This window comes from Platichthys flesus, chromosome 23, assembly GCF_949316205.1.
Source record: "Platichthys flesus chromosome 23, fPlaFle2.1, whole genome shotgun sequence".
NCBI classification, from domain to species: Eukaryota; Metazoa; Chordata; class Actinopteri; order Pleuronectiformes; family Pleuronectidae; genus Platichthys; species Platichthys flesus.
The window spans coordinates 13,443,757-13,470,437 of record NC_084967.1 but is presented as its reverse complement, the minus strand read 5'-3'; the positions used below and the strand labels follow the sequence as shown (position 1 = coordinate 13,470,437).

The following is a 26,681-nucleotide window of genomic DNA, read 5'->3' as shown; positions in this document are numbered from 1 at the left end:
AAGTTTAATAGTATTCCTGGGGTCGCGCCCTGATTCGGATCAGCACCAAAGTTTAATAAGTTCTTCCCAAAAGCATAACGCACACTTCTACAAAGTTTCATGGCAATTATTTTCGTGAATTAAAACCAAACCAACGAAATCTTTGAATAAGGGAATTTTTTGGAGACGGCTATGGCTCCTCAAGGTTCATATGCATTTGGCTAATGTTACTTTTTAATTCTGTAGAAGTGAGAAAGTTACTGCAGTTCATAATAAGGGGATGAAAGGCGCTCCATCTTGGGACAAACCAAAGTCCAAAAGCAGATCAATTGACGCACAATAAATCTCTGCGTCAGCGGCATAAAAAGAATCCGATTTATTTGAGTTACAGATGTGGCACACCTCCACAAATGATGTTACAAGTCTGATGCAAACTTTCTGCAAGCGGCTCTTTTAGAGGAAGAGGGAAGGAGGGAGGGAGGGAGGGTCCTGACTTCTTCGCTCCTCCTTTCATACGTGGCAGCTGCAGCTTCAGTTCTGCAGCCTCGGTTCTGCAGGTCTGCTGCTGCTGCATCACCAACACTCTCTCTCTGTACAGACAGGCTCAGAGGAAGCCACAACTCTAATGTGCACACGAAAAGACGTGAAAAGGTCCAAAAGTCGTGTCTTTCCCTTTCCTATGATAGTATATAAAGCTGAATGAGTCATTTTATGACCCTTCAATGATGTGATTTCCTTAAATAACAAATGAGTATGTCCCTGGAAACCAAATCACATGTATTGCAGTTATATTCATATTTATCCTACTTCATTCTTCTCAGCAGTGCTGGACTTTAAATTATTACAAAAAGACTCACTTACAAAAATTTAACAAAAACGACAGAAAATAAATACAGATGCACAGTTTATTCCTCAGTTCAAACACTAGATGTCGCTAAAGGAGCGTTTTAAGGTGAGATGAGGATAAGACACAGATATTGACATGAAGCCAACGCCACCATGTCGATGTACAACCACATAATTAAATACTATTGTATACTATAAATAAATGGTTGTTAATTGTAATTTATTTCCATTACGTTATTATAGCACCTATCTGTAATGAGCAGATCACTGCCAGGCTATTATAAATTACCTTTCTTAATGGTTTTATGTTCTTAAACGTCTAAACTTGTTTGATATCAACACTTCAGGAATATCAACTTTAATCAAGAAGTAGCATCAATGGTTTATTTTCTGGGGGAAGAACATTAATAATAACACAAATCTAAATGACTAAATTATGAATAATTCCTGTAATTTAACCCAAACTTTGACTGGGTAGTAAAGTGTCGCGGTGTACGAGCGGACCGTGAAGGCAGCATGACGCTCCTCCCGGACGCCGTGACAACAGACGCCGCTCCTCGGTGCATCAGTCCGGGGCTTTTCTGTGAGACACCGCGGTGAAGAACCGGAGCGTCCAGGAGCCAGTGACCAGTGATCAGTGATTCCACGTGAAACGACCTAACGTCGGCATTCGTCGTCTGGGTGTGATGCCGTCTCCCCGCCCACCGCCGCCTCATCCATCCCCCGGAGAACGAGGCGGGAGCGCAGCCGAGATGAAGCCCGACGCCGGGAGCGCAGTTTGAGCGTTTGCGTCTCGAGTGGAGGAGAACAGCTAGCGGCTAACCAGCTAGCGGGACAGCCGTCAAACAGACAGACACCCGGCCGCGGGAGGGCTCGGACCCCGGATCCGCTGGGACCATGGCCGGACTCATCAAGAAGCAGATCCTGAAGCATCTGTCCAGGTCAGTTAGCGTCAACAGACACGTAGCGTCCACCGCTCGTTAGCTGACACCTCCGCTAAACGGGCGAAAAACACCGTTTATTCCTCACTGGACGTGGGTGGGGATGCTTCCGCTCGGCGGTGCAGCCCGTGGAGCCCGCACCCCCTGCTGTGTGACCGACTGTCAGTTGTGTTTTCAGCGGGAGTTAACCCCGCCTCGACCCCGGGACGTGGCCACCCCGCTAGACCGGCTAGCCCTGCTAAGTCCAGGGGAGGGAGGGGGGTAGCTAGCTAGCTAGGTAGCTCGCGGCTAATCTCTCGACACTTGCCGCGGCAGGTTGAGCGAGAATCGACCGGTTCAGCCAGATGGTTTAAAATCAACAATCTCAGCTTCTCCATGGATGCAAATCACCCTCCGGCCTTTTAAACTCACTTCATACAAACATCACCGACACGTTACAGACAATTTTGACTTTGAGTGGAGTGGAGTGGAGTGGAGTGGAGGGGGGCTGGTGCAAAGGGCGATCCAGCGGGGTGCAGGTTTGTTTACCTCGGGGGTCAAACCTCCCCTACCCGGCCTCCTCGACACTTGTCCTCGCCTTTTTAGAGATCATGCACCCCCCCCCCCAGCAGAACCCCTCCAGGCCCTTCACTCCTCTCTCTCTTAACTTAACACATTTAATTTCACTTTTTGTTAAAGCTGTACAGTTGTATGGATATAAAGGTGGATGAAGTTTATCGATCCAAATCGGGATTCATCATTGTGCTACAGCAGAATGTCAAGGGCACTGCACATAAAGCGAAGAAGCTATAAAACAGAAAAGAAATAAAAATCGCTTACATTTTTCAAATCATTGGTTCTGGATCAGTTTTATTAGTCTGTCTCATGCTCTGTTTCTTTTTTTGTTATTATTATTATTATTGACCTGGGTGCAGCATTCAGCTCTGTCTGCTTCACATGCATTATTCATTCTTTTCCACTGTCCCTCAGTGGACTTTCAGCAGCACTTCTTTCCTGTTTCATTCCAGTGGGAGGACTGGAAACACGCTGCACGTATGAAATCGCTAATAACGAAACCATTACAGAGCCCATTCACACGTTAAACCCAAGTCCCCCTAGTGTCTTGAATGATGAAGGAGGTGATGGTGCAGATTAGGTTTCCTGTCACTGATGACTTGGACTTTGAAGCTCACCAGTATGCAGGTGGACTGGTTTCTGCAGAGCACAGAGGTCATTGTGCCTGACGAATGAATCGCGGGTCATTTTACACTCGGTGGTTGATTCCTTAATGTTTGTGGGTTCTCTCGCCCTCACACACACAGACACACACACACACATTGTCACAGGCGAGCTTTGCGTCGCCAGCAACACACAACCTGTTGTGTGCCGTGCCCTTCGTTGTCCTGCTGCTGCTCTGTGTGTGTTGAGTGCCTCTGCCCCTGTAGCATTAGCATCACTGCTGACAGGAAGCGACCAGAGGAGTAGTGATGTCATCCATCCTATTGGACTCGACATCTGATCCACTTTGTGACGTCCTGATTGGTGCTTCGCCCGTCCGGCAGTCGTCCAATCCTGCACCTTTTCTTAGTAGTGATGTCATGGTAGAGGTGCTGGTGTCAGAAGCAGCATCATCATCTCATTCGCTCCAGTGTGTAAATAAACCGTCCACTACTATTATTATCATCGTTATGTATGTTTTGGATGATTCTGGCTAGATGTGGTCGTTTTGCTTCCTCAGCACCAGCCAGGAATAGTTTGCAGCTCTCGCTCGATGACTCACACAACACTGTAGGTTTGCTTACACAGCTACAGGTTATGTTGTGGGTGTCAACATGTCAGCGTAGCCTCCGGGCTGAACTGTTGCAGAGGACACCCGTCTCCTCGATGCCCTCTGCGAGCAGGACAGACTCGCCTCGCTGAGGCGGCAGCGGCACCACGTCTTTACAGTTCATTGACTCAGACGTCAGCGATGGCTGTTCCTCCTCTGGCCAAGACAAGTGCAATGATGCGTGTCTGACATATTACACAAGTTGAGGGGGGGGACCTTTCGCATGTGACACGATGAGTTTGTGAACGTGACACGACGTGCCCGAGTTGTGGGCATGTGTACGTTGTGTTTTTCTAACGTGAGAGGGTATTGATGAAGTGTTTTGTCGAACTCAGGCAGCCCCCGGGGGTGAGATGATGATGATGATGATGATGATGAGGTGTGTTTGTGTGTGTGCATTACCCTATTACACACATTTAGATCATCGACGAGCCCCTGGTGCAGAGCCAGACGGTGCAATATCCTATTACACACAGTGACACTCACAGAAACCCAGATGGATGGAGTAACAGCTAAGCACAGCCTTTCGTGCTCAGTCAAATTCTCTTTGCTTTGTTCCACCAAAGCAGAATCGATCTCGTGCTTCTGAAGAGAAAGGTCAGACTCGGCTACAGGGCAGCGTCTTGGAGCGAGCAGGTCGGGAACTGAAGAATGAGAATTATACGTTGTGAAGCACGGGTCTATAAGAGCAGAGAAAACGCTGCTTTCCTTCCTACAGTCTGTTATTATCGTTCCCGTCTTTCCTTTCAACTTTTGTTTGAATGATTTGTTTGAATGATTTGTCCCTGTCCTGTCCTTTCCTTCTCTTCCCTGCAGCTTATAAGTGACACATGACCACCACTCTCTTGCTAATTGTCGGCAGCACAATTCACATGTAGTCACAGGGGAATGCAGACAGTTTGAACAACAGAGAGAAATTTGCTTGTTTGTGCATTAAACAAAGGCATTAGAAGACAAACTTAAACTGAGTGGGCCCTTAGAATGAAAAGATTATAACTTCCCCCTCTAATGGAAAGAGTTCACAGCCCTGAAGATTAGGCTTCTTACAGTCTGGCTGGTATGTGACGGGTTTAAACCAGAGCTCTATATGAGAATTGATCTGATGGCTTCAGAAAAGCATATTCCTGCTGAATGTGTAGAAGAGGAAACAGTTTGGGGTATGATTTTTACTCTGAAGCTTCTTTCATTCAATTCTCCTGAAGTTTTCCAGAGGGGCTGTATTTGAGAACTCAGATTTCAGAGTCAGTTGTTCCAGACACTTTCTGGAACTTCCTCCGTCAGCTCCTTAGTAAGACATCTTGATAATGTCAGAGTGAGCCCATGTGAGAATACAGCAGGAACATGTCTGGAAAAGCACAATTCCTACGTTGTGTTCTATCTCCACTATTTCGTGCTTTGTCTTCATATGTAAAAAGCTAATCTCCAGAAGATGTCTGGACCAAATTCATTCTGTCTGAAAGCAGCTTTTTAATGTTCCTGGTTTAAATTATTCATCTTTATTAAAGTTTGGTTTTACAATAAAAGGCGGATTTCTCATTGTGACATTATTTCATATATTGAAAGGAGGTAGACAACACCAATAATAATATACTTTACAGAATAATATTATGTTAAGTAAATGGGTATCATATGAATGAGCTGTCCAGTGTATGGAACACGTCTCTTCACCAGTGGAGTTTTAGTGCACGTCACAGTGGGAGTGATGGGTCCGATCCTGCTGTTGTGTCTGCGATCAGGAACCCGACTCCTTCCATCCTGCTGAGGCTGCGTGATGATGATGCATTAATTGTGACAATCTCCACTATTCTCAGAATTACGGCAAGCCGTTGGTGGAGAGGCTATAATGGCATGAGTCATGACTGGGCGCCTTGCTGTGGGTGTCTAATCGCTGCGTAGCAGTGAAGTATTTGTGTGTGTGTGTGTAGTGAATGTGTAGTGAATGTGTGAGAGGGCGACAGTTGGACCCTGTCCCTCCAGGGCTTGGCGTCCTCTGCTGCTGGTAACCAGGGGTTCTTGGATTGTTCTGTTTTTTCGCTCTAACCTTTTCACCGTTTCCTCAAGGTCATAAATATTGCAGGACTTTCGGGCCTTTTGCTGCCAACACAAACTCACTAGACTCTGACAGACTGATTGTGTCTTTCAGAATTGTTGTCCACATGTTGATTTGTGTGTAGAGGTGTTTTGTGTATGCCGGCTGGAAAGTAATGCAAGTCCTCCCTCTTGATAATAAGTTTGAGGCGTTTTTAATAACGGTTTTGTTCGGGTTGCACAATGTAATCTATTTTTCATCAACATATATTTTCACACTGAGCAAAGAGCTGTGACAGAAGTGTAAACCTGTGGTGGTTCATAAAACAGGAACATTGGTACAACACAAGAAAATCTTCTTTAAATGGTTTATTCCTCATATTTATATTATTTCATCTAGATATTTAAAGACCCTAGACAAAACCAACAGATCATTATGAAAAGGTTCTCGAATGTGGGAACATGTTATTTATACGTTTTCCGTTGGATTTGCCAGCTCACCCAACAGTGTGGGCAGTCGGCCTCTGAGCACTGTAGAGCCTCAGTCCTCCAGCAGCAGCCGAGGAAGGGAGCAGACAACTTATCATCTCTGACAGGCCAATAAAAATACTCTTTAAAGTCAATGATAATAGATTACATTTGATCAACCTGAGCCGTTATAAAATATAAGTGAGATGATGTTTAACGGGGTGTTCGTTAGTTTGTTGGTTTGTTTTTTTAAGCAAAAACTATAGAATGGATTTACACAAAACCTGGTGCATGGATGTGTGTGGGTTTTATACCCTTTAAACATGATACTGTGATTGACTGGATCATCTTCTCACTACTATCCTGTGAGCTTCAGTGGCTGTTTCCCTTTATCCAGACGAGTTGTCGGACCCTTCCTCCAGACTCATTACAGTGTGCTGTTGACCCTGAATGGACCAGTGAGGGATTTAGAGGCTCGTTTGAATGTCAGTCTCTGTTCATGTAGTCGAGCCAAATCTCCCGCTCGGTCAAATGAGCCCTGGCAGGAAAGAATGTGGAAACATCCCAGATAACTTTTTCCCCCGGAGAACCCCATTTCTAATTTCAAGGACAGTTTCCCAAGGATACTTCCTTGCTTTTTCTTTTTATATTTGTCCGTGTCCCGGTCTTTCTGTCTGTCTTTCCCTTGTCTTCTTTCTCTCTTTACGTTGCCACAGTGTCGGTTGCTAAAACAAGCTGGTTTGACTGAGTCACTCTGGCCATCTGCCCTCAGCCGCCGCTCCTTCTGGCAACTGATGTCATCAGGCTGCGCCATTGAATGCATCATCAGAGCTGGAAAAAGCTCAGAGACTCTGGTTGTCCTTTCACAGACGAGTGCGGAGGATTCACTCTGCTCAGCTCTTATTGTGCTGGGCTACAAGGAAAAGCTGCCTCGTCGTGACATTTAAAAAATATAAAATATCTGCCTGTGGAGATTATTTTAAAAGAAATGCATCTAACCTCACAGTTTCTCACTTAAGAAAGAAGATGGCGGGGGTTAAAACTAGATTACGGAAAGAGGACTGTTGACTGGTTAATTTAGTGTTTGACAGGCGGGTAGACCCAGCCAGTGGCTGCTCCTAATCTCTTTATGGGCCTGTTTTGGTCTGGTGAGCTCGGCCTTGCTGACTGGAATAATGGTTGAAGTCTAGATAGGAGAAATCAAAGAGATGGATGACCGAGTGTAAACTTAATACCCTCCGCCTCTTGCTGCTGTTCTCACACTTAGACGTCAGCTACCTGTCTGTGTAACTTTGCTTACCTAGCGTTAGAAGCCTTGATATTAGACAGCTGATCAACAACATATTACTTGATCAAAGGTTTGGCTTATTTATGAGTTTGGATAAGGAAGAGAGGAAGCGGATAAGGAGCGGGCGGGTGAGGTTAGCTGGCGAGCTGGTTGATACTTGATCAGCAGCGGGGATGAATATTTCACTGGTCACACGGCTGAGAAACTCCAACGACAACATCCAACCCAGAGAAACACACTAACTAACTGTGTGTGTGCCACTTGTGAGGACAAGTGCACTTCAAGTTAATTTGTGCTGCCACCGCTGAATAGTTCACAGGGAAGTTGATTTAGAGAAGAATTCAACACGGTCAGGAGAAGGTGTTGAGTGGAAAGACAGACTGAATAATTAAAAAGGCCGGTGTCGATCCGCACCTCGTTCAGGCATCGAACAACGACACAACCAGGCTTCATCAGGTTCAGTGTCTTTGCTCGTGTGCAGTGTTTTTCGCTGTCGGGTATAATATACAAGTCACAGTCTTCTGCCAACTCAGGTTTTTAGAAATCCCTGGTTTTATGGTGCATTTCACACAAAGGATCCTTCCTTGGCCAACCTATCCCAGGATGCATTGAACGCGGGGAATGAAGCTAATGAGCTAGCCATGCGGGTGGCTTCCGCTGCTTTAAGTAGCTAATGATGCAACGGTTAGAGAGCCAGGCAGGCTGGTGGTGCAAATAGAAAAACAGGAGGCCAGGCCTTCGTGGACCGACTGCTCTGAAGGATGCAGCCCCTGAACTGAGACACAGATTTTAACTCTCAGAGAGTGAACTTCTCTCCATCTCCTCATGTCCAGCTCCATGTTGCTTTTCTAGAGTCAAAAAATATATTTCAAAGTGCATAGAGAACAGAAACTTTGATCTCTGCCGTTATATCCAATGTTACATGTTCTGGATTCATCTATACACTGTTTGTCTTTATCGCACTTTGACTCGGTCGACATTTAGTTACTTGCCAGGTTCCACCTGCACTGAAACAATTGTTATACATTATTGTCGTGATTTATTTTTTCCCGTTATGATGAAACATTCTTTTCATAGTTTTCACACAGTGTTAAAGATATCGTGATATGTGAGTGAGGAACTAGTGCAGCGGGCTTCAGGGGAAAACAAAAGCAGCATTGTTATGATATCAGTGCGGTAAAACCGGTTGTGTATTCCTGCTGATATTGATTCAAATGATACCTGGTGCCATTGTTCAGTCATGTGCATTAACATTCACCGCAGTGTGCATCCAAGTTAGAAAGGAAGTTAAAACACTGAAGCTCCATCCTGTTGTCTGGATGCCACGGCCTCGATAAGCAGGTCACTTATCTGTGTTAGTTGTGAAACTCGGATCTGGCACCGCATGTGTGTGAGAGATTAGCCGAGCTCTGCCGCACTGTGTGTTTTAAGGAGAGTGAATTTGCCACCATTTTGGTTAAATAACTGGATGTGTAACAGGTGATTGTGCACGAATATCTGAACTTGACCTTTGTCCATCACTTAGTTGAAGGCACGTCGCTCTTGACAGCCAGAGAATGTGAAATCAATGCTGTCCATGTTTTACGAGATTTCCTTAAACTGCTGTGTGGAGATGAACGGGTCAATAAACCATTCAGGATCTGAGCCCTCTGCTAACTATTAACCAATAATCAAACAGTGAATGGCTGCGGTAAACACTGCCAGGGACATGGAGTCTGTTTACTTAAGCTAAAGAGCAAACAGCCCAAACAAACACAATCACTTCATACGTACACAAATGTTTCCTCAAGACTCTGAGATTGTAAAGATATATTTTGGTTTATAGTTTATTTAAAGATTCTTTTTGTGCCTTTTGTGCGTTTTAGATCCTCTATATAGCAGCTGAAGAAGTGTTTTCATTAGTAAATCCTCTGTACCTTGATCCCTTCTTCTCCATATCTTTATCAGATTAAGCTGTAAAGCTGGAAACAAAGCAAACGTGTCGAGTTAACAAAGCCTCACACTGCTCTGGTTTCAGTTTAATTGATTATTTATTTCCATTCCTGTAGCTGAGTTGATTGTCAACCCTTAATTACCGGTTTATTTTTGAGAGTTCTATTAAAAGAAGTGGGTTTTGTTCTTGAAATTTAATTAACTCAGATTTAGTCTGAAATTCTTGGACTTGTCTTGTAGGAACATTACTATTGAGGGATTAAGAGGAAACCGTCTCCTCTCGCTCGACACACCAAAGCCCAACAGTTGGGTTTTGTTTTTCGTCGCCCGGTTGCTTTGCCAAGATCGTGCTTCTATAAATATTCCCAAGCTCACATGCTGCTCTTCTCATCTGTGTCTCGCAGGTTTGCTAAGAACCTGTCGCCGGACAAGATCAACCTCAGCACGCTGAAGGGGGAGGGCCAGCTCACCAACCTGGAGCTGGACGAGGAGGTTCTCCAGAGCCTGCTGGACCTGCCCACCTGGCTGGCCATCAACCGCGTGGAGTGCAACAAGGCCGCCATTCGGGTGAGGGACACAGCCCTGGAGACAGTTTGTGCATTTTAAAGGAACAGTTTGACATTTTACAGTCTCTCTTCTTAACTGTAAATAAAACTGAAATGCAAAAACATGTGGTTTTAATGGAGGGTTGTGGTAAAAGGACTGAATTGAACACAATTGACTGTACAGGTCACATTCACCCATTCACACACATTCATACAGCACCTATATACTCGTAGCTATTTCTGTCACACACAATTTGGATTGAAGGGGCCGGGAATTGAACCACCATCCTTCTGGTTACTGGCAACCGGCCCTTTTGTTTCACTATTTTCCTTGCAACTGCTCAGAGCCAAGAAAATATTCCGGACAAACATCCTCAACCTCCTGTAAACAAGCTTATTGTTGTTTTCTATTGTTGTTTTTGCAGTTAAACAGACATTAGAATCTTGTTTTTCAAGTTTATGCAACAAAACAGCCTCTGGGTTTTCAGACTTTATTGCTTGAAGGTGTAAACTCTCTAAATTAGACTTTGTCACTTTCCTTATTGCTATAGTCAAAACCAAAGTACACAGATAAGGTGGGTATTGCTGATTGACATTCAAGTTTGCATTCACAACTGATTTATGTGGTTTTTCTTCCGGCCTGAAACCAAGAGAACACTATCTCTTCTGTTTCGGTACAGACAGGCACATGAATCAGGTCGGAGTAAAGTCGACACACTTATTAACAACCTTTTAGTCTAAGTTGTAATGCACACACTCTCTCTGCTGGAGCCGTGTGGTGCCCCTGATGGTAGTCATGGTCGTCAGTCCTGTGAATGAGTTGCCTGACACACCCTGGAAACAGTGAATGGAGCTCCACAGTTTCCATTATGACTGGAATTTTCATTCATACCCAGGTCCAACCTTCCACCTCTTCTTTTCCTCCTCACTACTCTCCTCCTCAGCTCGTAACCTACCTTATCAACTTTGTTTGCCATCTTTCTTAACTTGGCCTATTAACCATCTTAATTTGATTATTCCTTTATCTGACAAATGCCTTATTCATGTTAGGATAATCAGAGAATGCTATTCAAATGGCAGCTTCCCATTCAGACTATTATCTTAATCAGTTTTATTTTGTGAAGCAGTGTTGCAGCTGTAAGACCCACATCATTTACAGAAAGTGTTCAGGGTGTCAGATTTCTGTTGAACAGTGGAGCCGGTGAATGGAAACCTTTGTCAGCGTCTGTATTTCCCTGTTTACTGGTAAACTGGTAAAAAGAGAGATTGAGAAGAGGTCACAGATGTGTATCTCACTTCCTCTCTTGTTAGATCTCCATGTCATCTTCCTGTTCCAGTAAACCCTCTCTCCTCTTCACTTTAAACGACTGACGCTCAGGTTGATCGTAAAATAAAGTGGCTCCATTGATTGATATAGTTTGAATAAAGTTTACAAAATCAATTCTGTAGCAGCAGGTGATGCTCCTGTAGTTATACACACACTCATAAATAAACACACACTGCAATAAACAGCTAAGAGTATTTCTACAACTCATGTGAATGTAATGTGTCCCTGTCCCTTTCTCACCTTTTGAATTATGACGTCTCGCAGAACGAGGCCCTATGTGGAAAATAACTGCAAGGCAACATGAAAGTTTAATCTCTTTTCCTATATGATATGACACAGACGTGAATCAAGAGGCTGCATGTTGAGGTTTAACGGAGCTGAATGGGAGGAACTCAGTCAGTCTCCACTCTTCTTTTTTCTCCTTCCTCTCTGAGCGGCCTGTCCTGCTGATTTGACTTGATTCAATTTGGTGCTGTTCAGTTGCATATAATTTAATTTGTTTGTCCGATCGACTGGTAATTTATTTTGTTATTTTGGAAAAGGAACAAAGGACGATCAGAATATCACAAGGCTGAAAAGCTGAACCGCTGTTCTCATTTGATTACAGATACCATGGACAAAGTTGAAGACTCATCCCATCTCTTTGGTAAGTTTGACCCACAACACATAATTAAAAAGGATCACTGATAATTTTGATAATATTGTCATTTAAACTTTCCTAATTCAATTTACAAATAGATCAGTTAAATTAGTGTAATAGTATTAGTGTTTTTTACAGTGTAATAGGATAGATTAACCAAAGATATTCCTCCATAATTTACTTATTGTCCATCACATGTTACATGATGCAGTTTATAACAAAGTGAAGAGAGTGAAATCCACGGAACATATCATCGTCATGACAGCACCCGGTTTGCCTCTAGCTACACAAACACGCTGTCTCCGGCAAGGACTTGGAGGGGCCGCACATCCAACTGAAAAGAAGAAGAGTGACACCACTGACTTGACAGTGCAGAGTTGTTGTAGACACTGTTTTGTCCCGAGCCTAGTTTGTCTTCCAGAGCTCCTCAGCCTGGGTTTTATAGGAGTTAGAAGCTGGTGCTTAGACGTTGGCCATTTTCTGCATGAGCTTGCTTTCCGTCAGCATCACTGCTGCCAGCTTCTCCCTCGTGGCAGCCGCCTCGCTGAGCCGGCACAGTTGTTAGGTCGACAGGCCGCCAGGCTGGTCCCAGTCCCCAGGTAGATGCGAGTCCCAGCACACACACTGGTGGAAACCAACAACAACAGAATGGAACGTGCGCCACTTTTTCCAACACTCGTCTCAGCAAAGTGTGGTGTGTGATCCACAAGTCTCAGTCCTGATATAAACGTCCGGTACCTGGTGTTTTCACATCATGTGTGTGTTTATGATAACACAGCGTTGTTCTTCAGGAGAGTCGACTGCACGAAGGTGGAATGTACATCGAAAAAAAGACTCATCAATGAACCTGTGTCTCGTCTCCTGTTTCAGACCCTGGATAAAGTGGTGATGGAGATGAGCACCTGTGATGAACCTCGTCCCCCCAATGGCCCGTCCCCCATAGCTACCGCATCCGGACAGAGGTGAGCGCTGTGATTGTTTTTTTTTTAACACAAGTTAAAGTTTTATCCATTTAAGTTTTGCTGTATTTTATGCACTTAAAAGGGGTTTGAGGGGTTTGGGCTATAACTAGATATCTAGATAAAATAACTGTGACTGATTAAGTTTTATCCCGATCCTGGCTCACAATAAGTTGCTATCCATTTGTTGCTAAGCTCTTCTTGTTTCCCTCACCTCCCTCCACTCATGTCCACCTGTGTGTTACAGTGAATATGGCTTCGCTGAGAAGGTGGTGGAGGGGATATCTCTTTCCATCAACTCCATAGTGATCCGGATCAGTGCCAAGGCCTTCAACGCCTCCTTTGAGCTCTCGCAGCTGCAGGTCTGCAGCGTCAACACCAGCTGGAGCATCGGCGACCTGCGGTTCACCCGCATCCAGGACCCTCAGAGGGGAGAGGTCGGTATATTTAGATATCTGAGTAAAGACTTTAAGGTTGTCATGTTTTCTAAATGGAATCATGCCTGCTCTGTCCAGATCCTGACATTTAAGGAAATAAGCTGGCAGATGATCCGCATCGAGGCGGACGCCATCCAGAGCACCGAGCACGAGATGCTGAGCGCCCCCATCCGCCTCATCACCAACCAGTCCAAGATCCGAGTCACCCTCAAGCGACGGGTCAGAGACAAACACAGATTCAGACATTTTCACTTCACGAAATTTGATGAACCAGAGTTAAAACACAAACATCCTGTTGTCTGCTGTGAACAACAATCCCTCTGTCTGAACTCGCAGGCTGCAGCAGCCTTTCATCACACGTATAGTGTTTACTTAAAAAAAATAACAACTAATGCATGTGTTGAATATTTTATATAATGCAGCTTTTATTTGTTGTTTGAAGATATTTAACACCATTTGTTTCTTAAGGCTGAAGTTAACTGCTGAACCAAGGTTTTGCTGCTGAACCTTTTCTCTCTTAATAAATGCTGTTGGTGCAGTTACAGCTTAACGTTTGCCTCAATTGCTGTATTTGTACATGTAAAGGTATATAATAACTATGCCACAGGATGTTAAATGAAGCTCTCCAGCTAACCACACCTGCATAATGAATGTTAACACCATGGCGTCTGTCTGACACAGATAAAGGACTGTAATGTGGTGGCCTCCAAGCTGATTCTGATCCTGGACGACCTGCTCTGGGTGCTGACCGACTCCCAGCTCAAAGCCATGGTGCAGTACGCCAAGTCCCTCAGTGAGGCCATGGAGAAGTCCGCCCAGCAGAGGAAGAGCATGGCCACAGAGGACCAGGTACACATGCACAGCGTCACTGAGGGGATAACAGAGATTTGGACTCCATCCACATGTAGACAAGGCTCCAGAGAAAATCTTTACCAACTATAAACTCTCTCTGTTTGCTCTCTGCTACGTTCATAACCCACACAGATTCGCACCTATCTACATCAACATCCAATTTCCTGAACTCTTTGTTTTTTTTGTTTATTTGGTCTGACACGCCATCTGCTGGATGGATGGAGTACTGCCTGAATCAGCTGTTACTTTGAACCGGATTGGCTGTAAACTCTGTATATGTTATTTGATGTACATGCATCTTGGTTCACCAGGCGTCATCAGCGCCGCCCACAGCCCAGCAGGTGCGAACCCAGCAGGCGTCCACAGCCGCTGACCAGGGCGCCACCATGGCCAAGCTGTTCAGCGCCTACGATGTGTGTGAGACGTCCCACCACCTCCAGATCACACATCTGGACCTGCACATCTGTGATGACATCCATGCAAAGGACAAAGGTACCATACACACAGGCTGTCAGCTACACACTGAAGTCTTAGTAGAAGAACTTCATGTTCTTAAACAACATAAATCTTTGTTTTCTTGTTTTTAATTCAAATTTCTTTTCACCACAAACAATAATGAAACCAAACTTTGATGCGGTTTTGTTAAGATATTTTTTCTGCTTTTCCTTCCACTGTTCAGTGCCTAACAAGAGGATAACAGGAGGAGCCATGCAGCTTTCCTTCAGCTCCATCACTCTGGACTACTACCCTCTCCACAGAGCAGGTATGAATCAATCAATGCAAGTAACAGCTCACAATGAAACACTGAAACCTATTTACTGCCATGCAATACTTACCGTCTGTTGTATCAAATCCAGCAGTTAAATAACCAGCCTCTCCTAACTTAAATGGTGCAGATTTGAAGGATATTAAGATTTTTCCACAGTTTAAAAGAGTAAAGTAATATTTTCATCTGGTGTTTCTGACTGAGTCGGACGTCCAACTACTAAACACCCATTTCCCCACTCTCCAACCTCCCCAGGGGAAAGTTGTGCCCACTGGATGCACTACAGCGAAGCCACTAAGGCCCGGGAGGTCTGGGCACGGAACCTTCTTAATGAGTTCAAGTCCAACGTGGAGATGTTAAAGGGTGCAGTTCGAGACCAGCCAGGCTCGGCCGCGGCTCATGGCTCCCCACAGCATGGTAAGAGTTTTCCTCCTCTTGTTGTAGGTGTGTGTTTTTTGGTGGAAACGCTGCAGCACCCCAGCAATTATGTGGGTTTTCTGTCCTCCAGTGTCCCTTAGGGACGATGTTTATGGGCCTCTAGGAAGTCAGGAGAGATCAGGAGGAGGAGGAGTAGGGCTTAGGGAGGCAGATGAAGGACTCCTTGAGTGGAGCCCACACACACAGCCTCCAGCCCAGTGCTGCTGGTGCCTAGAGCCAGGTACCGCGGTGTGTGTGTGCGCACAGACTTGTGCGGTGATGCACACCTTGTTTGCCAGGCCCAGTGGTTTGCTATCGGAGAACTGAGATCTGTTGTTTCCTTCTTGGTTGTTCTTTTTTCATTTTTATACCCCTCTCTTTCGCCCTTTCTTCTCTTCCATCGCTTATTTTCTTCTTCTTCAGGTAAAATAAGCACCTGCTCCAGCAGTTCCTTCAGTCCTCCTCCCACACAAACCTCCAAGACCCAGCTCATGTCCAGCTCCATCGTTCTCAGGGTGGCTGACTTCAGCATCTATCAGGTCACCACAGACGTCCTCAGTCGTACAAAGCTTCAAATACACAGTCACTGAGACTAAGACATCTCTCTCCTTTACCAACTCTGTCTATTTGTCTTGCAGGTGTCAACGGCCGACCAACGTCGCTCCAGCCCCAAAACCATGATTTCCTGTAATAAGAAGTCCTTGTACCTTCCCCCAGAGATGCCAGCCATCCACGCTGAGTTCACAGAGTACTACTACCCTGATGGAAAAGACTACCCCAGTATGACTTCTGTGTTTTAACACCCTAGCTACAGTGAAATCACGAACGCAGCATCTTGTATAAGAACGGTTAATCTTGATTAGTAAATCACGAGCTGTGTAAAAAGCTGGTTTTCTACACTGCCAGCGACTCCTCTCTTCCTCACCTCCCTTTTAGGATCTATTCAGCTCGTTCATCCGGCTGCGTCAGGTCCTGTGTGCCTGAGGACATTGATTTTTCTGAATTGCACTCAGTGCTTGGAATGAGGGATCACCCAATTAATTCATATTATGGATCACACATTTTCCCCATTAGGAAACATTGGTTGAACATTTAAAGGATTTCTTCTCTGACTAATGTTCTGTGATCTACACCAGGCTTCACCCCCACAAATTTCAAAACACAGCAAATGTCTTATCCTGCCCCCTGCTGTTTGCTTAAAGACAAATTAATGCAATCTCTCCTCCACCTCTGCTCCCTTCCTCCTGCTCCTCCAGTCCCATGTCCCAACCTGTATGCCCAGCTGAACGCCCTGCAGCTGGTCCTGGATCCTCGCAGCCTGGTGTGGATCAACCTCTTCGCCCTCGACCTCAGGCAGAGTCTGGAGCAGTTCATGGAGATTTACAAGCTCAGCGACTCGCAGAAACCTGAAGAGCATGTGGACATCAAGGTCGACGGCCTCATGCTCAAGGTGAAGATGACCGCACACGTGTGATCTTTATTCATCTCTGACCTTTACCTCATTGTATTAATCCCTGATTCTTGGTTTGTGCTTCCCATCAGCTGGTGATCCCCACTGACCGAGACGCCTCCTCTCCTCCGGACCTGCCTCGCTCCATCTCTATTCAGACTTCAGAGATGGTGGCCACTAACACCCGGCACCCGGCCAACTGCACCCGCTCGCAGCTGGAGGCCCTGCTGCAGTCCTTTGAAGAGGAGCCTTACTTCTCTTCGTCTTTCTCCTCATTCCCTCGCTCCTCTTCCTCCCTGCCCCTCCTCCATCCCGTCTTCCAGCTTCACGCCCACGAACAAGACACCAAGCTCCACGATATCTACCGGGGCCTGGTGGTGCCTACGATGGGCACTAACTCCCTTAAGATGCCGGCCGCCACAGACTTTTGGGCGCTGCACTTCGCCCAGTTCTGGGTGGACTATGAGGGCACCCGGGGGGGCAAAGGGAGGCCGCAGCCCTTTGTGGACTCCTTCCCGCTCACGGTGTGGGCGTGTCAGCCGGCGAAGGTCATCCAGCACCAGGAGAGGCTGAGAAGTGCTGCTGGATCAGGTCTGTCCCCGAGTACATCCGTAGAAGCTGTTGCACGCCAGCAGAGGAAACGCCTACTGAAGGAGTATTACAGCACTGAAGCTGCAGCAGCAGCAGGGTCTCACAGCGTTGATGCTGCACCGCCCCCCAGTAACGGACTCCATAAGCCCCTCTCATTGGAAAGTCTGCCTTCCTCCTCTTCATCAACAGCAAGTAAAGACGCAGACGTTCATGTGTTGGTGCAAGTGCAGAAGCATTTAAGTGCTCAGGTATGTTTGTCATCCTTTAAAAAAGGAATCCATATCAAAACAAGGTCACACACATTAACAACCCTTATGTTTTCTGAGCTCTGGGGTTTCCTTCCTTGCTGGTTTTATTTTGTAGTCGTGAAGAATAATGTACAAAATGTTGAGGCGGCAGGGTTGTCATTTTTAGCAGCACTTTCCCAGGGTTGAAAAGACAGTTATTGCCGCCAGCAGATTACGGCAGCTGTCGATAATAAACATTCATGCTGTCATTAATTCGCTCTAAGGCCAAAATGATGAACTAAATGATCTACTCTCAAGTTAATGTACTTTCTGGTGTTGGCACTTGGCCGAGAAACGTCTGTGAGGGGTTAAAATTCCACCCTGAGATCAAAAGTGGAGTGTTATTGCATGCTGCTGACATTTCTTCCTTCCATGGTCGTCTCACTTGAACGATCAGCTACCACGCCTCCCACTATCTTCGGTGGTACTGCTCTGTTTCATCTGTTTTATCTGTAAATTTGTGATAATCCCCAATAGCTGAATGGATTTGATGCTGTATGTATAGTGATAAGTCAAGAGCAGGACTGTTGCAGTTTCTTCTTCCCTTATTCTATTGATTCAGAGGCTTGATTGCCCACAGATCACCCATTATGTCATTATAAATTAACTTTGGTGTTTTGGTATGTGTGCGTGCAGGTGAGCCACCGGCAGTATGTGTTCCTGATGCAGCTTCAGCGCAGCATCAAGGCCCTGCAGCAGACGCTGCAGCAGGACCTGGAGGCCATGGGGTCCAAGAAGGAACGCAAAGACCTGTCTCAGTGTCCGGCTGACCACCAGCCCTTCACCGTCTGCCTGGGCCTCTTGCTGAAGAGCGCCGAGGTGTCCCTGCTCCTGAAGCCCGTCGCTCAGCCCGAAGGTTCACGGTCTCCCATGGTGCCGGAGCTCTCGCCTTCAGAGAGCCGAGAAACTCTGGAGCCAGGCAGCGATGCTGGAGAGGCGGCGTGTCCTGAAGGAAGAGGAGCCAAAGGGTCATGCACTGTAGACCAGCTGCTATGTGGTGAAGGCTCGGAGAGCGTGTGCACGCAGGGTCCTGCCCCCCTCGTCCCCACCTCCACGACCACTATGCCCCCAGACTCAAATCACAAAGACTCACTGGAGGAGAGGACTTCAGCAAAGAGGCGGAGTTCAGAAGAAGGGGGTGAGGTGCCAGTGGATGGGTTGATTGTGGGAGAGGGAACTGGGGTTGGACTGGACTCAAAAACCCACACAAGTGACCCTCTGTCGGACCCGATCGGCAGCAAAGACTGGAGCGACAAAGACAAGGCCGCAGCTGCTAAGATGCCTCAGTCGATTTCCAGGTTTGTCCCCGAAATGTCCCCGAAATGTCCTGAGCTGATATCACACTAAATAAAATCTCAACATTGTCAGTGCTGGACACAAGGTCAGCGACGGGTTTAAAACTCCAAAACCCCAAAACATTTGATTTGCAGCTATATAAAATAGATAAAAGTAGCAAATTATTTTCTTAATGATCAGTATGGAGCCCTTCAAATATCGCCTACATGATGAATACCTCTCTATCTGAATCTGTCTATTCCTGAACACAAGCTCTGTGTGTTGAACCCCCTCATGTGTGTCCCCGACCTTGCGTGTCTCTGACAGTTTGTGTGTTGGCTGCTCTGAAGCTGCCATGTCTTTCTCTTTGTGTTCTCCTCATCTCTTGCCTGTCAGCACCATACATGTTGTCATCTTTCAACTCATCCACTTCCTTTTCTGCCTCTTGACCGCTGCTTTGATCCAATGCGAGCTGTGTGTGTGCGTGTGTGTGTGCGTGTGTGTGTGTGTGCGTGTGTGTGCGCGTGTGTGTTTGTGTGTGTTCTCTCTCTACCAAGGAAAGGAAGTTTGTCTTTGGTTTCTAATCTCCTCAGCTCTTCAAACTCCAGCAGATCCACCTCCCTTTATTCCATTTCCAACATGTAAGGCACTGGATCTGTGACTAGCTGTGATAGTGACAGTGTGTAAGGGTGCTTATGTGTGTGTGTGTGTGTGTCCGTCCTTGTTCCCCGTGATTGTTCAAATGTGCATGTGTGAATCCCCTGTGGGCATGCATTTGCATGTGTGCATGAAACGCTGGTATGTGTCTGTGTGTTGAGTTTTCTGTGTTCAGCGTCCAACCACCGCCTCGTGATGAAGGTAGAGATGAAACTAGATTCAGCCCCTGCCTTTTGGGAGCTGCTTTGATTTTGTACGTCATGATCGTGCCTGGGATCATTTCTGGTGCTCGGGACGGAGGCCCACTTGGTTCTTACACGGCCTTAAAACAACAGCACACAAAGGAGTCGAGCGATATTTAATTCATGACTTGTTGAGTAAGCCCTGTCAGCTTTCTGTGCAGTCGCCTCGCACAAGTCCCGGCTCAGTGACTGCATCACAAATACATCTCATATCAGATGTGGGGAAACGGAAGCGTGTTTTTTTTCCTTGTCTTTATATTAATCTGTCTTTGCGATCTATGTCTTTTAAATGTGTCATTTAAAATCTATAGCATGCATGATGATGTTTCCCTGGCAGCTATTTAATCATCTCTATGCGTGTGTGTGTGTTTTTGCTGTAGCGGTCGTTTGATGCGCGATCGCTCTCAGTCCAGTTTCTCAGTGTCCTACAAGAACATGAAGAAGAGCCCTTCCCTGCAGTCGCTGGACAACATCTCCATCGACAGCTACCTGATGGAGGACGGAGAAGCGTACAGCCAGCTGGAAAGAGGTGGAGCAAACACACACATGAAAAAATCTTTATTTATTCAGGGTCTCTACGTAGAAGACGGTACAATCGAAAAAGTCTTTAAAGGGAACAATTATTATTCCTGTCTGTGTACCTGCAGGCAGCTGTTTTGACCAGATGGTGGCAGTACTGTTCTGATCTATTGCTCTGAGTGTCAGTGCATGAATTTATAAAGCTTGAGGCTGTATAAAGGTATTGCGTGCTTGTGTGCTTGTTTGTGTGAGTCGTTATATTTTTCATGTCTCCGTGTTTAGATGACGTGTCCATGTCGGGCTTCAAGGACGGTGTCAGTGAGCAGAGCGCCACAGAGAGAGCCGCCGAGGCTGTGTTCAGTCAGGAGCAGGAGGGAGGCGTGTCCCCCGACACGGTCAGCGCCACCTCCCAGAGCATCGACGAGCCCATCAAAGATACAGTAAGATGTGACCCCCCCCCCCCCCCCCCCCGGAAAGAAGTGTATTTATCTCAATCAACTGAGGAAATCGAGAACAAGCGGCTGATCATGTCGTGTGTCATCTTCCTCCAGGTGTCGGTGCTGGTGCTGAAGGTGCGGTCGGTGTGCGTGGGCATGGAGGCGGTGGGCGAGAGCACGGCCCTGGCTCTGGAGGTGGGCCAGGTGATACCGAGCCAGCTGGGGAACGTCAGCCTCAGACAGTACCTCAGCAACCGCAGTCTGGGTAAGAAGTCGTCCACACACACACACACACACACACACACACACACACACACACACACACACACACACACACACACACACACACACACACACTTAAACTCTACAGGACGGAGCATGAAACATATGTGATATGATATGTCATATGGATATAGTATCTGTTTTTGCAAGGGTGCTTGGACTCACATTTTAAAATTGTGTGCTATGTTCAATATTCTAACATCAAACAGTCATTAACACACTGATTTTATAAAAGGTACGATAACTATTGTATAGACTTGATCAAGTGCATCAACTGGCAGGTTAATCATTACTGCAAAATGGAGGAAGTTGAGATGTGTCCTCTTTATTTTGAGTCTATTGTCACAGCTCAAGTTGGAATCCCCTCCTCTACTACACACACACACACATATTTACACACATATTTTTACACACTAACAGAGCCATCCCCTCCTCCTTGTTGTTTACCTTACCATAACTCCCCACAGGTATGGTGGGTTCAGTACCAATACCTGCTCAAAGCAGCCAAGGTAACTGCTGTGTCACTCACAAGCTGTGACTTAACGTGCATGTTTGCCTCAGCGCGTCTTTTCCTGCCCACTGTGAACAGTGTGTGTGTGTGAATGGTGTGTGTGTGAATGGTGTGTGTGGGCGTTTTTTCCTTGTCATATCTCATTTTCAGACTGGGGACTCTAGCTCGACAGCATGCTCTGCAGATGCACATAGACTCAGTGTGTTGCAATCCAAGTGATCGCATGAAGCAGCCGTGTGTGTGTGTGTCTGTGTGTGTGTATCATTTTCTAGCAGGAGGGTGTGTTTATGTGAGGGTAAATTTGACAGTAATGGAGTGAGTGGGTCCCATTATTTGCAACATTAGGCCCACAACCTTAAGAGTGTGTGAGTGTGAGAGAGAGAGAGAGAGGGAGAGCTAGATTCAAATTAACTGCAACTATCTGTGCAGTCTATATTAACCCCCTAATCTTCCTCTTCTCCTCCCGGCGTAATTTGCCATTTCTGTTTCTCCCCCTCTCTCCCTCTCTCTCTCTCTCTCTCTCTCCTCCCCTCTGCCTCCCTCATCTCTCCACTGCAGCAGACTTTGCAGTTTCAGTCCAATGATTCAGGCAATGAGAGAAACGGCAGATTTTCCCCCTGACTACCTTCCTCCACCTCCTCCTCCTCCTATCTCACAAGAGCAACCCCTCCTCCTCCCCTCTTCCTTCTTCCTCCACCTTTCCTCTTTACTCCTCCCGTCCGCTCCTACTCCATCTTCCTGCTAATCCTCTGTCATTTAAACCCCCCCTCTCCTCTTCCTCTCTCCACCTTTCCTTCCCCTTCCTCGCTCCCCCACTCTAGGCCATCTTCTCTCCCTCCTACCCGTCTTATCTCAGCTCCTCAGTCCTGTGGCAGCTGCCTCCCTCCCTCCCTCCCTCTCTCTCTCTCTTTCACCTCACCCATTCCCATATCTTCTTTTCTCTTTCTCTCTCTCTCTCTCTCTCTCTCTCCCCTCCCTCCCTCCCTTCCTCCCTCTCTCCATTTTCATTCCATCCCAGAGCCGCTCAGGATTGAGAGATAATGTATAATTTTATCTGACAGGATTGTGAGTGTTTGACTTGGTGAATGTTTTTCACTCTGTCTTTAACCCTCTCCTGACTTTCCTTCAGAGAGAACATGTGATGCTCTACTCGTCATAATGAAAACACTTTTTTCTTCAAGTGTCCATCTTCATGCCTCGCTGAGTGTTTCCATCGCAGCTCGTCATCTCTTGTGTATTAAAAACTCTTGCCTGTAATCGTGTGCTTGCCGGCAGAATCAATATTTGTGTGTAAAGTGACAAAAGAGGTTACTTACCTTCCTCTAAGGTTTAACATCTCACCTCCTCGTCTCTCATCACCTCCCGTTTGTATTCTCTCTCCCCACTCTCACCTTTTCTGCCTCTTTTCTTCAAGAACAAAAAACTGCGTCATCACATTGTGCGGCACCGAGAGTCAAATTCAGTTCATTCACCGATGAAACACTTTACTCGGATGTTCCCTGTCGCGTCTTTCACAACTTCTCTCTAAGTGTCTAATTCACAAAAGGAAGAAAAAGAAAATGATTCGGTGGTTAAATCCTCACTTTGAATCCTCAATTCTTAGATGGGAGTTTCCACCGAACCCGCTAATCCCTCGTCCTCGGAGATGATTAAACATCGCTGCAGTGAAAGGAGCCAGGAGATTCTGTTCAGGAGCCATTGAACAGAATCTCACTCTCCCTCCGTCCACCTTTTTACCTCATTCCTTCCTGCTTCTCTTTTTTTTCCAGCTTACTTTCTTTTTTCATCCCTTCTCTCACTTTAACCTTGTTTAAACCTGGTCTTAACATGCACCCTTGTTTTAAATGAGCACATTTACATCAAATCAAGCTGTAGATTCACAAATTGTAACATCTGGAAAACATAACCTCCTTGTTTTTTTATTATACAGATAAATTCAATTGTCTCTTTTAAATAGGATGGATGAGGAATTTTATTGTCCGAATTATTTCTATATTATAATTGATATGGTTTATGATATGAGATATCCTCTTCTCTTATCGGGTGTATTTTAACATCCGGTGTAAACGTCTCTGAGCCGAACCATCGCTCGCTCCACAGCCGCTGAAGCTCGAGCTAACGCTAACAGTCTCTCTCTCCCCTCACAGGTGGCGGCGAGTTCGGCTCGGCGTCCCTCGGTTGCGGTCACAGTCCGGAGGTGCAGGCTCGCCTGGAGAGCGGGCCCTGCGCCGCCGCCCACTCCCCGCTGGCCGAGCGCAATGGCTTCCTGCAGCTGCGTCTCAACGGATACCAGGCCAGCTTCCTGATGTCCACCATGCGCAACCTGGCGCACTTTCTGGAGGACGACTCTGCGCCACAGGTGCTGCCCATGGAGATCAGCGTCAGGAACACTCATATAAACCTCAAGGTGAGGATCTGGGATGGTTTCAGTCCCCTGTAATAAGGGTCATAACTCACTGCCACATTTTACAGCAGCTCCTTAAACCAAGTTAAACATTTAGAATCAGGCCGTAATTGGAATTTGGATTTGAACTGAATGTTTAATGACAGAGGAAAGACCTTTCTGCCTCGGCTCATGGGTTCCATCACGGGTGGATGAATTTGCTGTGGAGCTGATGTGGAAACTCTCACTCTCTCTCTTTCCGTCATCTTTTCCCGCACATTAAAACTAACATTTAGTTAATGTCTTTCAGGATGAGGGCCCCCGAGACAATCCCTCCGACCCCGAGCCCTCGCCCATCACCCTACACGTGGACAGTCTCATCATACACAGGAGAGACGATGGTTCTTTCTCTATAGGAGGTGAGCAGCACGGACACACACACACACACACACATTCTTTTCTGGCAGATACTTCCACCTCAGGGCTGATTCACAGCAGTTACACAACACGCTCCTATGAAATTCTTGTGAATTCCCACTCGGCTCCTTCACATCTACAATTTCCATGTTATCCCCCCCCCCTCCTCAGTGGACGGAGCAGCGGAGGCCGAACCCAGGAAAGAGGGCGAGGTCCCTCTGGCTGGGGGCGGCGTCTGCAGCGCATCAAAGGCTTCGCAAACCCAAGCCCCGCCCCCTAGCCCTCCTCCATCAACAAGGGAAAAGGTGAGACACAAAACAAAGGCGTTCTGTGAAGCCACGTGGGAGTTAAGTGTGGGAACGCCATCCGACCATGGGTTAGGACCAAAACTGGTTCAATGATGTCGGTTTGGGTCGCAGAGATGTGTGACCGTCTCGTTTATTCAACTTTCATGCTGCTAACACACACAAACACTGACTCATCTCCACGGCGCCTTATTCCTCGTTTGTTTCCAGATGCTGACGGACGAGAACGAGTGCTTGAAGGTGGAGCTGTCGCGAGCCAAGATGGCGCTGGCCGAGGCTCAGATGGAGAAGGACTCGCTGGTTCACCGCATGAAGAACCTCAAAGTCAACAGCAGCTAGGTCCCGGCTCTGTCCTCGTCTAGCGCGGCAGAGGAGACCCAGCAAGCTCGGCAGAATGATTCAAGGCAACGTGAACAAGTCAAGAAAAAGGGAAAGCGGCTCCCTCCAAGCGCTTATTTGTCGACTGAGCCTCCGTGTGACTTTAGACTTCTAAAATAATTCCTCCATAAAGCAATGCAGAGTCTGTGGGAATACTCAAAAATACACAGTTTTACTCGCTTGTTGTCTGTTTGATGTTCTCCACTTTGGACTGTGGGGGTTTGGAGAGTGGAAACGGGAGGAATGACATTTAGTCGGACTGTGTGTGTGTGTTGTGTGAGTTTGTGTTTGTGTGTGTGTGTGAAAGAAGAAAGGACAAGGACCTGAATCTGTGGTTGTGCCTACAGGAAGTCCCTCCCACACGTCTGTCGTCTAAGTTAAAACGGAGCAAAAAATTAAAAAATCACAGCTAATCGTAGACCAGCTTTATTTAGATATATGTGTGTGTGTGTTAATCAACACTGAATGTTGAATCTTCAGAGGAATGTCTCAAAAAAATAATTTTGCACTGCGCTCAAATGAAACTCATGTTTTAGCGCTTTCATATTCCGAGGGGACGAGATGAGCTCTCACTCGTCCTCCGAGTGTGTACAGTGTATATTGTATAGGAATTTTCTACAGACCTTTTGAATGGCGATGCAGTGTTTCACTTGAATGTGTGTGTGTGTGTCTGTGTGTGTATCAGCCGGAAAACAAGCATTTCATTACTTTAAGATGGTGACCTTCTCTCTGTCAGTTCTCGCCCCCCCACTCGGCTGCGTCCATCCTCCTATTTTTCTACGTGTAAATAGCCACGAAACCTAGCGGAGCACTTTTAAAAATAAACAGAGGCACTGTTAACGCAACAATCAGAACTGTGAGAGACGAGCCGACAGCGGAGAGCAGTTCAAGACCAGTCACACGTAGACTGTAAATAAAGATGGCGGACACGGCAGCTTAAGTGAAGCCACTGGCCTCGTTTCTCCCTCGGTAAAACTCCTGCCTTCTCCATGTTAGCAGATGGGAAGAGGACGGGTTCTGTCATGTTAGGCTCCACGGCTGCACATCGGCACAAGATGGCAGCGTTCATATCTGGAATATTTTCTAAACCGTGGGAGGAGACGCTTTATTTACAGTTTATGAAGTCGCCCACATGTTTCACTTGGTGGAAGAAAAAAAAACAGGCAGAAATAAAGGCACATTGAAGGTGACTGACGACGTGTGTGTGTGTCTTTATGTTAATTCCTAATATTAATAATGAATATGAACGTGTCTGCTGCTGTTCACGCTTCGTGCTGATGTGACGTCTTCGGCCAGAAGTCGATAATATAGAAATAATGACTAGAATAACTTTTTTTTTTTCTATCTGCACAAAATATGATAAAAGAACTCTGCATCCATCAGTTTACATGTGAAACTCTCACAACCGGAGCTTTTAGTCCATTTTCTGTTCTTTACCAATTCTTCTGGTTCACGACTTGTTCTGCACACAAACGTTTTGACGAGAGGATTTTAACTCCACCATACGTGAAGACTTGTTCGTGGAGAAGGAAAGATTTTTTTTTCCACTTCATGTTTCCTCCGTTCATCACAGCCCTCCTCTTCCTCCTCATCCTCCTGTCTGGAAGCCTGTGGAGGAAGAAATAAGACAAAGAGAAACTACTAAATTGTATTTTGTCTGTCAAAGCTGCTGAAACACTGAAAATAAAAGAATGAAATTAAAGGTTTTAACTTTG

General features: G+C 46.2%; 1 protein-coding gene across 3 annotated transcripts; it reads left to right on the top strand.

Annotated features, from left to right (window-relative positions):
• Positions 1-1,280: 1,280 nt before the first annotated feature.
• bltp3b (bridge-like lipid transfer protein family member 3B) lies at positions 1,281-26,681 on the top strand. 3 transcript variants are annotated; one of them, XM_062382944.1, is made up of 24 exons: positions 1,281-1,766; positions 9,694-9,856; positions 11,769-11,807; positions 12,672-12,763; positions 13,008-13,197; positions 13,276-13,416; positions 13,879-14,046; positions 14,361-14,541; positions 14,729-14,812; positions 15,071-15,232; positions 15,656-15,771; positions 15,871-16,012; positions 16,489-16,682; positions 16,775-17,521; positions 18,197-18,858; positions 19,393-19,476; positions 20,115-20,263; positions 20,536-20,693; positions 20,805-20,955; positions 21,440-21,481; positions 23,631-23,890; positions 24,177-24,285; positions 24,455-24,588; positions 24,799-26,681. In XM_062382944.1, exons 1-24 carry the CDS (start codon positions 1,723-1,725, stop codon positions 24,925-24,927), a joined length of 4,341 nt encoding a protein of 1,446 aa, XP_062238928.1. In that variant the 5' UTR covers positions 1,281-1,722; the 3' UTR covers positions 24,928-26,681. The 3 variants fall into 3 exon arrangements, with proteins under 3 accessions (XP_062238928.1, XP_062238926.1, XP_062238927.1); XM_062382942.1 differs by lacking the exon at positions 19,393-19,476 and having other exon boundaries at positions 1,282-1,766; XM_062382943.1 differs by lacking the exons at positions 19,393-19,476; positions 21,440-21,481 and having other exon boundaries at positions 1,283-1,766.